Raw genomic sequence first — 12909 nt, 5'->3', positions numbered from 1 at the left:
TTGGATATGACTCAGTAAGAGTTTTGCTTCAGTAATGTTGCTCAAACTTTGGTTTGAGCCGGGTTTGCTGCCATTAGTGCTAATGGTACAAAGCGCATATATTAATATGTCTGCTATATGGCTTTTGTTGAAAATTCCTGTCTCTCACTTATGGCAGTTCTGATTCTTATATCCAGGGTCTGATCACCCTTTAAAATACTACTACTACTCAGCCCCAGACAGGTCTTTTCCTCTTCAGAGTGCTATAAAAGCATTAACTAAATAATAGAGGTGGTTAATCGTCACAAAGCTCGTGTGCGGGAGGCAAGTATCATTTCTCTCAGATTGTGAAACTGAGGCAGATAGGTTTAGTGGCATGTCAAAAACCACACAGAGAGCCAGCATCACAGCTAGGACAAGAACTCTCAAGCACTGGCTCCCAGAGTGATGGTCAAACCCCTCTACCATGCTAGTGTCTTCAAAAGTGTGATCCAAGCCTGTTTTTAATTTTTTCATTAAGACTAAAACAAAAAGATCAGTCCGTATTGTAAACTCTCATGATTTCATTGCAAGTATCATGAGGTTTAGTATTTTTCTTACAGCCCCAGCTCCTGCAATGATGTTATTTCATGGAAATCTCAGCTTTCATTTAAAAAAAAAAAAAAAGTAAGTTTCTCGCCCTTCTGGTTGCAGCAGAAAGCTTGGAAATATGACCTATGTTTACCCTAAAAGCTCAGAAAACAAATAAAAATAATGTGACATTTATTTTTAAAATCTCATGATTGTTTAAGCCAATATCATGACTGATGGGGACTTGACTCATGGATTTTGAGCTCATGGGACTAGCAATATTGGAAGACCTGGGCTGGACTCACAGTTCTGGTCTCAGGCTGAGAGTCTGGGGGTAGAAAGTGCACCTTGCCCCTAGAGGTAAGAAGGGCCCGCTTTGCATTATTCAGCACCAGTCCCTCGGGTTGATTAAGAGGTGGTAGCAATGGGATCTTTAGGATCCAGAAGGTTTGTGGCCATGAAAAATGAGTGACCTAGGGGAGGCAGATGTGTGTCATTCCCAAATGAAACCGTTTTCAATGGTAAGTGCAGCTATATCTTGAAAAGTGACTGTAAAATTGGCATTGTGAGATTCCATGTTTGTGTCTGAGTGACTAAGGATCAAATTTGCTCGGTTTACCGGTAAAAAGCTTTCGCCCTCCCCCACTGTGATTGCTTTGCAGTGTACAGGGATCTGAACATTCATTTCAGTTCTTTGCTACTTGCATAACACCACCAGTAAAAGATCACTTAGGTCCAATTCTGCCATTAACGACACCCGTACAAGCCTATGGGTGTGAAGGCTGTGCAAACCCAGCTGTAATTGAGGCATAATTTGTTCTGCAGAATCTTTATTACTGGTGATGATGAACAGTAACATATTTAAGCCATTGCTGCTGACCAGACTGGCGCAAGGTGCTCGAGATGCTGAAAGCATCCTGACCAGTTATATGAACAAGGTAAACAATCTAGACATTTACCAGACACGTGAAGAGAGCAGAGGGGGACCTGCACTGGGTTGGAGGCTGGCTGTGGGTCTTAAAGGGAGAGGAATCTGCAATGAGGAGGAGGCAGGTCCACTTTGGCATGTGCTTGTAACAACATCTGGACTGTGATCCAACATGTCTGATCATTTTAATGTTTCTATACAATACGTGAACTACGGTATTCATGCGGAATGGCTTGGCAATCCTTCTTTGCTGGCTGCTTACACTGTTCTGTAAACTGCAGCCAAAACCACCCTGCCAAGCAGTCTAACTGCCATACCAAGTTCTGTACATTATGCTCAAGCTACAGCTGAGCTAAGACAAATGTAGGAGTCAGGACAGTATAGGATGTGTGCGCTAGCAAATGTGTGCGTTAGCAAATAATGAAATGGCAACGCCTAGTGTTACCAGAAACTAGACTTATAGCATTGATAGCAGAAAACAAAAAACATGAAGACTTTGCTTTGTATTAATTTTACTGAATGTGTGAGAACACTATATTAACATCAGCAGCTGTTCGGATTTATGGTCACTTCCTTCCATGTCCAAGATTTTAGGAGAAGAGTCATTCAGGATTAAATGGAACCAGAGAAGGCAAATAAATCCTTTTCATTATTATCTGACTTTCTCTCAGATCTGTTTTCCAAAGTGTGTTTATGTGGGGCGGGGGTGGATGGGAGATTTTCACTTTGAACAGCAATTGTCCTCTTTTCAAATGGAACCAATCTGTTTAATCTAGTTGGAAAGAACTGTGTAAGTAACAACGGGTTTGTAACATTCAAAAGACACTGTCAGTTCTGAGATGATATGCACAGCCACAGGGGAGTAGTGGAAAGGTGCAAACACAGTGTGACAACCCTTGTACGAAGAGTGGCTGTGATACTAGAGCTGAGAAGAGGGATTTTTTTTTTTAAGTTGGCAGATAATGGGAATCCCCAATATCCCTTTTGGGTTATGGAGTTCACTGTGTGTGCAGGGTGATGGGGAACAGGATAAAAAGATAGTGTCCTTCAATTAGGATAATTTACAACTCATTTGTTTTTTAGAAAGCCAATGCAAAATTGATACATGCCACGGCTCTGATTCCTGAAAGCAGATTAAATCCATCCATCCATCAAAGCACTTAAACATATGCTTAACTCCCATCACTTCAACTGGACGTAAGCACATGCTTTCAGTTAAGCACATGCTTTACTGAATAGGAGAGGTTTTTTTCCTGAATTGGGGGCTTAAGTCAGGAGCACGTTAATAAAAGTGCATAATTTTACTTACTAATGTCTCCAGCCAACATGAACCTAGACTTGCAACTGCCTTAGAGGACAGCATTGTTATGATTATAAAATGGAAAAGATCTTTTAAATGTTTTACATCCAGCACATATTTTGCCTTTGTACAGAAGAAGAGTAAATTCCAGAGTCTGATGAGAAGTGAATGTTACCTCTCTTCCAACTTGGCAGTAACTTGCTGTAGGATCTGTGTTGCCTGTCTGTGGTACTTCAGCTGGGCTTCTACAAGAGCAGAAAGCTGACTCACTTGTTCAATCTAAGGATCAACATGAAAAATCAAGTCTTAGTTCAATACTGTTGAGCAGCAGTGTTCAAACAGCTTCCATGGAACATTACTGCTCTGACACCACAGAGGTACCTTTCCTTTCTCTCTGCAATCTTGCCTCCTCTTTATAAGTCAGATAATACCTAGGGACCAGTTAAGCTTGGCTTATCTATTTGTTACTGCATATGATTATGTCACTAGGCCACATATATGGGGGCTGCAGCTACAGCTCTTTCTCAACTGATCACCTCCGTGGGTTTGAGGCCTCAAGACCCAACTCATTCTGAGAATTCTGTGTACAGAAGGGCAATAAGGAGGAAAGGCAGAAGGAACCTTCCCTCATATTTTGCAGCCTGAGTTTGAGGCATGCAGAATGACAAGGGCCATGGCTCTGCTTTCCTTAGACGCAGGCCAGTAGAGCTAGCTGGCCACATAGGGAAAGAGTAAAGGGCCCCTCAAAATGGGGTGTAGGCCGTGGAAGTGCACTCATTATCTCTTCCTTAAGGAGAACGAACGCCTCCCAGTGCTCCCTCTGGGGCAACGTGACTCCCCACAGAACTTCATGACAGTGTCAAAATGCTATGATCTAGGTCAAAACAAACTAGCTATGTGGGGCTAGATGGAAAAATTGGTGAAATAATAAAAAAATATCCAGACTGTATTGTGCAGTTACTCCTTTCACTTGTATGCACTCCAAGACAGCTATATTTATTTTTATGTATATAGTTTAATTTATATTAAGGCCCCTTTCCACTGCTCTGACAGTATACAGGGGCTTTAAAATGAGTATGAATTTAAATCTAAATAATTCCACTCATTTATCTATTTCACTTGAAACACTGAATCTGTAGATTCAAGTGCACAGAAATGAAATAGAATAGATTTTAGTGTAGAGGAATTCCTTTCTCCAAAAGAAGGAGTACCATTGTCTTCTTTTGATTTTGCAGTTTTCAACCTTATTTATGAAGGGAAAAAAGACCCCAATGTCTTTGGTTTCAGTTAATGCTGCTCATTTTTCCAGCATAACGCTCAAGTCACAGCTATTCTATAAGCAGAAGTTACATTGCCAAGCCATGTTTGAATAGTCATGTACCAGAGTTTATGGGAAATCATGACTTGTGGACAAGCATTTATATAATTCTGATCATGGAGATACTCTTTCTTTTGCCATAAATAACCTTAAACTGTTAGTGAGGATGAAATATTAACAGTGGAATAATTTCTCTCTCTCGGGTATTTATATGGTCCCCTTTAGCATGACGTCCGAGACTCTCATAATCCCCTCTGAGGTAGGAAAGTGCTATTATTCCCATTTTACAGATGAGGAACTGAGCAACAGAAAGGCTGAAAGATCGAAGTCACACAGGAAGTCTGTGGTGGAGCAGGGACTTGAAGTCAGTCTAGTGCCCTCACCACTGGACCATTCTTCCTCTCATTTCAAAACTCATTTCAAAACATAAATAAGGGATTTCCTCACATCCATCTCCAGAAGGTTATACATGCTTGACTCAGCTATTTCTTTGGACTCATCAAATTTCTCCAGAGCTTGGCGTAGCTCCTCATCAGGGAGCCTGCCTTGTCTTTTCTTTTTGTAGTCGAAGTCCAGGCGTCGACCTTCCATTTTCTTCAGGTGGTGCTGAAAAATATGAAACGGAAATAGTGTGTATATGATGGAAACAGTTTCCCAACTCCTCTTTCTTTGCTTTAAGTCCACTACATTGTCAGTCAGTCAACAGAGGCTGAAAGTATATGCTGCCAATCTACTATACATCACAGTTTTACAGGAGTAAAGGAACACAGAAAAGTGAGGTAGGTTTACACTTCAAAGGGAGCACCATGGCATTTTGTGTCAAAACACCAAAGCAGCTCCATCACAGAGTGATTTACAGAAAGAGAACACAATGGCAAATTGCAGTGACACCTAGATACATGAGAGTGGATAGTAATTTATAGTTTTATTTATAATCTAGAATTATCTGCATACTGTGCATATCCCCCAGGAGTTTAGGAACAATTTTTTCCTTACATTCTAGTTTTCTTTCCCAGTACAACTCAGGGGATAATTTTTGCAGTTCTCACAAGATCAGCAATGCATCTTAATTTCTGAGTGATTTATTAACTTACCAAACATCACTGCTGTCACTGTATTTAGTTAGCAAATTCCATATTAGGTTCACTAAAGCATTTTTTTAAAAGAGCCGGTTAGAGAAACATCTGTCAGGAATGGTCTAGATAATACTTAGTCCTGCCATAAGTGCAGGGGACTGGACTAGATGATCTTTTGAGGTCTCTTCCAGTCCTATTATTACAAATGCCACTGCTGGCTCAGGGACTAAGAAAGTAAAACACTAAAGCATGAGTATTTTAGGTTTTCATTACCAAAATACAAGAAATAATTTGTGATCTGACATGATTCACTCAGCAAACATTGAGTGCCAAACTTTTAAAACATCAAGGTCCCCTGCTGAGGCCCCAATTCTACACTTACACCTATGCTTAACTTTATCACAGGAAGTGTCATTGAATGCACATATGTGAAGTTACTCACATGTGCAAGGGTTTGCAGAATCGGGACACAAATTTATACCGACAAGTGTGTGTGATGTCACTTGCACCAGCAAAAAACAAATGTGCGCATATACAATAATTGCACATGCAAATAAAGTAGCTGGTTAACTAATTTGCACACACAAATGATGATTGTGTTTCAAATTCTGGGGAGTTTGTGGGTGCAAATCACCAGGCATATAAAACTGCAAGTGCAAATTCAGAGGCAGCTATTCAAAATCTGGATCTAAGGTAAGCCACCATTAACACTGGCCTAAATTATTTAAATGCACACTAGAAAACCACTTATAATTTGTAAGTGAATTTTTTATGCTAGAATTAGAATACAGCAGCCAGGCCTGCACAATAATGGATTTTTCAAGACAGACAATGTGGATTGTCACTAAAAATAATGTTGGCATTTTGCTTCTGAACATTTTAAAAAGCCACTGAATGGAAGGAAATTGATTTGACTTTTATTATTCAAAGAGAAAAAATGAGGCCTTTTAGGGATTTACAAAGACCTTGAGCCTCACAGCTAAAGTAACAGTCTTGAAAATATACAGGGTGTTTAGTTGGCTTTCCAAAATCATGCAACTCCATCTCTGGCAATACCTGTATTTCTCTCAGATCTTTATCATGGAGATTTTGCAGGGGATCTATGAAGTTCTGCTTCACTTCAATGTCCAAAGAATCTTTGACTTCAGAAAGTTCTCTCATAGCTTCCCCAACATCACCCAGGGCTGGGCCTGGAATAGAAGAGTGTATCTAGTTTACCTTAAATACAAACAGTGGGATGTGGTTCTGCATTAATACAGAACCGAGCTGAGACACAGACCCCAGTTAAGAATAAAATTTAAACTTCAGTTTTAAATACATGGCAGAAAAATATGAGGCATTGTGGGAAGGCCACAATTGATGCTACAGTTTTGCAGCCACAGAAATTGAATGTACTTCAGAATCCAAGCTTTTTTTTTTTTTTTTTTTTTTAAATCAAAGACCCATATGGTGGTAAAAGAAAACCTGCCAGAGATAAACCATCTACACCTGATGCAGTGTTGTCTTCTGTAGGCTGCAGATTTTGTGAAACAGTCATTCTATCAGAGGTCTGACCAGCCCTATTAATTTTAAATGTGTTGACTCTGGCCATTTATATGTCAAAATCATTAGCAATTTCACTGCTGAGCATTTTATCAGAAACAAACTGACAATCTGACAAACTGACTATTTAGCCTGTAATTTACGATATTCCTAGTGACAAAACCTCCAGAAACAACGTCTAAAATTACTCACATCCCAATAAAAAAATTATCCAGTGCTCTGAAAATACAGATTTTAAGGGAAGTGCAAAATAAAATGAATATTAAAAGCAGAGGGTATCCCCTGTACTGGCTATATTACTGATTTTTATAGTTAATTCAATAACAATATATTAAATTTAAAATCCTCAGTTTCAAAATTTAACTGAAGTCTAGTGTATTCAGCAGGTGAAGTAGTTTAGCCCATCTCCCAATACCTCAGCTACTAGGTAGGAATCCAGCCCTACTGCTGGGAGCGATGATGTCTATCGCACCCCCAGTATAGCCACCAAACACAAGGCAAGATCTGGCCCCAGTGTTTTTGAATCTGCCCCACAGCTGTGGTTCACAAAAACTACTCTTATCTGTCCCATGAAGCAGTAGCAGAGAATCCAAACCTGCTTCGAGACTTGGAATGGAGGAAAAGAGTCTAATTTTAAATAGGTTGGTTATGAAACTAGGACCTGCACACCAAAATAAGTAAGCCCGCCTAACAACGAATCCCAGTCATTAGCTTTGTCTCCCAAACAGAGGACCTCACCAACATATTGTATAACCAGAGAACCTGCTGTAGACATCGGGAGGAATGATGACTAATATCTAGAAGCAGCATTACTAGGTAGGAACCTATGGTATAGCTATGCTGCCTTTTGCCAGCATGATCATCAGGATTACACAGGAATTTGTTCAGATTACACTTTATTAAGCCAATCTGTTAAAAATGTTTGAAATTTATCATGTGAGAGAGAACTGATTTTCAAAAAAAGCCAGCACTGTTCAGCCGAATCAGTCCATGGCTGCTAAATTAATTAGTAGGTAATTTGAGTCTAGGAGGATTAAACCAAACCAGAGGGCACCTTTTCTTCTGCAGATGTCTTCATGCCAGGAATAGAATTTTATTAAAGCTTAGAATAGAAGAGAATTTTCGAGCTATTGTTCAAGCAACGTACTAGTGTAAAACTGACTGCACAGAGCTCCACTCAAATGGGTTATGGAGATACAAAAGAACATGTTGTGGATGTGATCTCACTGATTAGGCTGAAGACGACCTCCACTGTTGAAACGTAACTTCAGTATTCCTTACCAGCAAAACTCCCAGTGACTTCAATGGGAGTTTTGATGGATAATGAATGAGAAGAGTGTGGACTAGTACCCTAAAATGTAGAGTTCAGGCAGCAGAAAGACCAGGTAGAGTGAGAGGAATTAATATTTTCAACTCATCATTGTACATTGGATTTTTATTTGTTGTTATCCTTTATTCCATATCTGCAGTGAAGGTAGGGACATCCTCCTGTAAGGAGTCTGAGGACAGGAGAGCTTTTAGCATGACTGTAGGAGGTTATGAACTCCCTATAATAGTATCGCTTCTGACCATTCTACTCTTTTGGTCAGAATGCATCATCACAATGTACACAGTAAGGCGGTATAAAGCCTATCTAGTTATTACCCCAAATGAAAATGGCTTGGCTTTCACCAGTCAGAAAACAATCTCCACTTCCCATCCTGGAAAGATATGGGATCTACATCATCTTGATTGACATAGGCCTGCTGGGAACTGAACAGTGTGACAGTATCTGAGCTTTGCATTTATTGCAGGCTGTTCTCCAAAGCTCTTACTCTACACAAGCACTAATATACTCGCATAATTCAAAGAAAAGAAACCACATTACCAAAGTTACATTCATCTCCGAGTTCTCTTCCAAACTTCAGCATAGCTTCTGCCAATAAGGCCTCAGCCTGAGGGTAGCCAGGTCCTTTTTCCTGACCTCGAATTTTTGACATTGTGTTGATCATGTTGAGTTTAGCTCTGGAAGCTGCAAGCAGACCAATAACAGAGTTACAAAAGGGCAGTAAATGGGGTATAGACTTTATAAGTATTGTATCTTAAACTGCAATAGGTAGAGTACAGGAGAGTTCCCTTGTGTTCTCAAAACAAAAACAAAAAAGAATTACTAAGCTACTTGTAACATGTTCAAAGTACAGTAGAAGTTGCTGTTGAACATGTATGCCAGATCAACTGAAGATTCACTGTCAATGTTCAGCAATTTTTTGGAGAGAAGGGGTGAAATCCTGGCCCCACTGATATCAACAGGAATTTTGCCATTGACATCACAGGTGCCTTAATTTGACCTGGAATGTTCAGAGTGGAGACCTTAGACTGCTCCCTATGAAGTCCATGTCAAGATACCCCTGGATTTCAAGAGAACAAAAAAAAAAAGCCCCAGGAACAGTCTAGGGACTAGTCACTGATACCCATTGCAGCTCAGGGGAGGGGAAAATGAAGGAAGCTCTGAACCATTTACATTCTCCCAGTCTTCAGGTCACTGGGCAACAGTCCAGTCTCAAGGTGCAATCTAGATTGGTTTCCCAAAAGGCTGGTACAGCAGCTGGGGACCAGCAGGGTATACTAACTCCTCTGCCACACTCCCATATGCCCAGTCATATGCCCTATACTGCAGCTGTGATGGAGGAGAGGGGTCACAGAAACCACTATGTTGGCCCTACTACTCTTGGGAAATCCTTAGATAGCCAGTTAAGCCATCACTGGAGCAGCTTTGCATCAGTGGAGGACCAAAGATGATGCAGTAGGGGCCAGAATCTGTTCCTCCATATTTCCCAGATGCAATATTTTTCTTTCTTTATTTATTGAATATAAAATATATCAAATATTATCTCAGAAAATTTGGGCATATAAAAGCCTGCAATCCCCTTGTTATTTTTACTAGGATTTTGGGAAGGCGCCTGGGTTGATATAAAAAATAAATTGTGTTACAGCTCATATTTTCTCTCCAATACACCGTTGCAAAAAACTCCCCCACCAAAAAACAGCAATTGCTTAAAAAGACACCTGGACTATCAGAATTGATAAAAACAAAAACAAAGATGAAGAAATGAACTAATTCAATAGCCCATATTGTGTGGTGAATGCTGCCACTGCAGAAAGAGTTTGTGAATGGCATATACAGTATGCTTTCATAGAATCATAGAAGATTAGGATTGGAAGAGACCTTAGGAGGTCATCTAGTCCAACCCCCTGCTCAAAACAGGACCAACACCAACCAAATCATCCCAGCCAGGGCTTTGTCAAGCTGGTCCTTAAAAACCTCTAAGGATGGAGATTCCACCACCTCCCTAGGTAAACCATTCCAGTGCTCCACCCACCACCCTCCTAGTCAAATAGTGTTTCCTAATATCCAGCCTAGACCTCCCCCACTGCAATTTGAGACCATTGCTCCTTGTTCTGTCATCTGCCACCACTGAGAACAGCTGAGCTCCACCTCTTTGGAACCCCCCTTCAGGTAGTTGAAGGCTGCTATCAAATCCCCCCCTCACTCTTCTCTTCCACAGACTAAATAACCCCAGTTCCCTCAGCCTCTCTTCATAAGTCACGTGCCCCAGCCCCCTGATCATTTTCGTTGCCCTGCACTGGACTCTCTCCAGTTTGTCCACATCCTTTCTGCAGTGGGGGACCCAAAACTGGACGCAATACTCCAGATGTGGCCTCACCAGTGCTGAATAGAGGGGAATAATCACTTCCACTGATCTGCTAGCAATGCTCCTACTAATGCAGCCCAATATGCCGTTAGCCTTCTTGGCAACAAGGGCACACTGCTAATTCATATCCAGCATCTCATCCACTGTAATCCCCAGGTCCTTTTCTGCAGAACTGCTGCTTAGCTAGTCAGTCCCCAGCCTGTAGCGGTGCATGGGATTCTTCCGTCCTAAGTGCGGGACTCTGCACTTGTCCTTGTTGAACCTCATCAGATTTCTTTTGGCCCAATCCTCCAAGTTGTCTAGGTCACTCTGGACCCTATCCCTACCCTCCAGCGTATCTACCTCTCCCCCCAGTTTAGTGTCATCTGAGAACTTACTGAGGGTGCATTGTATTATATTTCTAATTTTGTATTATATTTCTAATATTTCTGATATTTTATTCTATTTCTAATTTTGTCAACTACAATAAATAAGCAACTGTACTATTTTAAATCATTGCACAATAGGGAAAAAAATTAAACCACAAAACAAACATACATTTAAATATTTCTATGAGTCTGATCTGATTTAAATTCAGATGAGCAAAAGCAATTCAAAATTAAGGATGACATGCCATCTGTAATCCTTTCTGTTGTGCATCAGTATTGCAGCACAGATGCAAGATTATTCAGTATTTGGACACCACAGCAGTACATAAGCACAATGGATCCAAAAAGTATTTTACTCTTCGCTTAATTCACGCTTAGTTGAAATACTATGAATGAAGATCTGGAGACTGCTGCTACTGCTTTTCACACTGTGGCATTTATGTGCTAAAACCAGGAAATTGTCTAAATACATATTTTGCCTGTGAAGAACATTATGAAAGAGTAGCATATTTTTAGCATAGTGTATGTTTTTGTAAGAGTCTTCTCGCTACCCAAAAGTGCCACTGGACCATACTATTCTGAATTTTTGATGCTTCCTGGTCCCAAACTGCTATAGAACTACAGGCAGCAAACTGACAATCCAATGAGAAAGATCCAATTTTAATGAGGTGTCAGCAGCACGCTCCACCTCTATGCTGCAAAAGGGAGCATTCCTATGCAATTGCTGGGTTGGAAGATGACTGACACTTTATTCTCTTAGAGCCTGATCCAAAGTCCATTGAAGTCAATGAAAAGATTCCTGTTGTCTTCAAAGGGCTTTGAATCAGGTCCTTAATGTGCCAGGGTACAAAAAAAAAAAAAGCAGTCTGCTAGCCCTCGTGTTACCCCCCGGCTAATGATCCTGAGATGGGTGAGGAGAAGAAAAGAAGCTGGGGAACTATGGGAAAGAAAAGAGATGAGGGCTCTGACAACTGAGCATAATGGAGAAAACAGAACAAGGGATAAAAGATAGGAGAGAAAATATTGGAGCATGAGGAAAGAAAAGGTACAAATAGCAGAGAAAGGGAACGGTGAAGAGAAAGACAAAGAGGAGGCAGTAAGTTGTATTTAAATGGGAAACAAGGGGAATGTTTTTAAGAAAGAAAAGTAGAGAGACAGGAAAAGGAGAAAAATACAAGAGGATAAATAAAGGGAAGGGGCACACTCTGGCCAGATAGGAAGGCAGGGAGAGGGGGATCAAAAGCAGAGAAGAGAATTGTCAAGGCTGATTCCCCACTCTGGCACTTCGAGTGCAGAAGGTGGGGGCCCACAAGGATTCTAAAAATTAATACTGGCCACTCCAGGTTTGTATTAACTCCCAAGGTTACAGTTTCTCTCTGACCTTGCATGGGTAGATGCTGCCACCACCCAAGTGGTGCAAAGGGGTGCAAAAAACCCCTTTGGACCCAGGAAGGAGCACTTGGGAATTCCTCCCTGTGGGGTACCCTCAAGCCCTTTCACACTCCCACCCCTCCGGGGAAGAGCTGAGAAGAAAACAAAGGAAATCAGCTGTTGCCAGCAGCTAATTAACAACATATGCACAAACCTCTTAGGACACCAAAAATCCAATACTGTACTTAAAAAAAGATAAATTTTATTAACAACAAAAAGAAAGAAAATACCATGTATACTCATTCATTAGCCTGTTCGTTTATAAGCCGACCCCCAAAAATAGGTAGGTAAAATGGATAGGTAAAAATAGCAAAAACTGTATGACCCTTTCATAAGCCGACCCTATATTTCAGGGGTTGGAAAACTTTGGCTCCTGGCCCGTCAGGGTGAGTCGCTGGTGGGTTGGGATGTTTTGTTTACTTGGAGTGTCTGCAGGCATGGAGCCCCTCAGCTCCCTGTGGCCGCGGTTCGCCGTTCCCAGCCACTTCCCGCAGCTCCCATTGGCTGCAAACGGCGAACTGCGGCCACTGCGGGAGGTTGTGCCTGCAGACGGTCAATATAAACATTGTATCGCAGTCCACCAGCGGATTACCCTGACCGTCCGTGTGCGGCCCGCAGGTTGCCCACCACTGCCTTATACACGCACTTAACTTTACCTACACTAGGAATCCAATTGCCTTCAGTCAGCGAATCCCCACTGTTGTC

At 41.2% G+C, this 12909-nt stretch overlaps 1 protein-coding gene across 1 annotated transcript in view; it reads right to left on the bottom strand.

The window, feature by feature from the left end:
• SH3GL2 (SH3 domain containing GRB2 like 2, endophilin A1) overlaps window positions 1–12909 on the bottom strand; it is a 34139-nt gene that overhangs the window by 4962 nt on the left and 16268 nt on the right. Inside the window, exons 3-6 of the mRNA XM_024211084.1 lie at window positions 8581–8724; window positions 6228–6361; window positions 4543–4701; window positions 2953–3056 (exon numbers count right to left, since the gene is read on the bottom strand). Of these exons, the coding sequence (XP_024066852.1) occupies window positions 2953–3056; window positions 4543–4701; window positions 6228–6361; window positions 8581–8724 (541 nt within the window). The remainder of the gene's footprint in view (window positions 1–2952; window positions 3057–4542; window positions 4702–6227; window positions 6362–8580; window positions 8725–12909) is intronic.

Source organism: Terrapene carolina, unplaced genomic scaffold (assembly GCF_002925995.2).
Source record: "Terrapene carolina triunguis isolate 2854851 unplaced genomic scaffold, T_m_triunguis-2.0 Scaffold113, whole genome shotgun sequence".
In the NCBI taxonomy this organism is placed as follows: Eukaryota; Metazoa; Chordata; order Testudines; family Emydidae; genus Terrapene; species Terrapene triunguis.
Note: the sequence above shows the minus strand (reverse complement) of the source record. Positions and strands in the feature narration are given on the sequence as shown.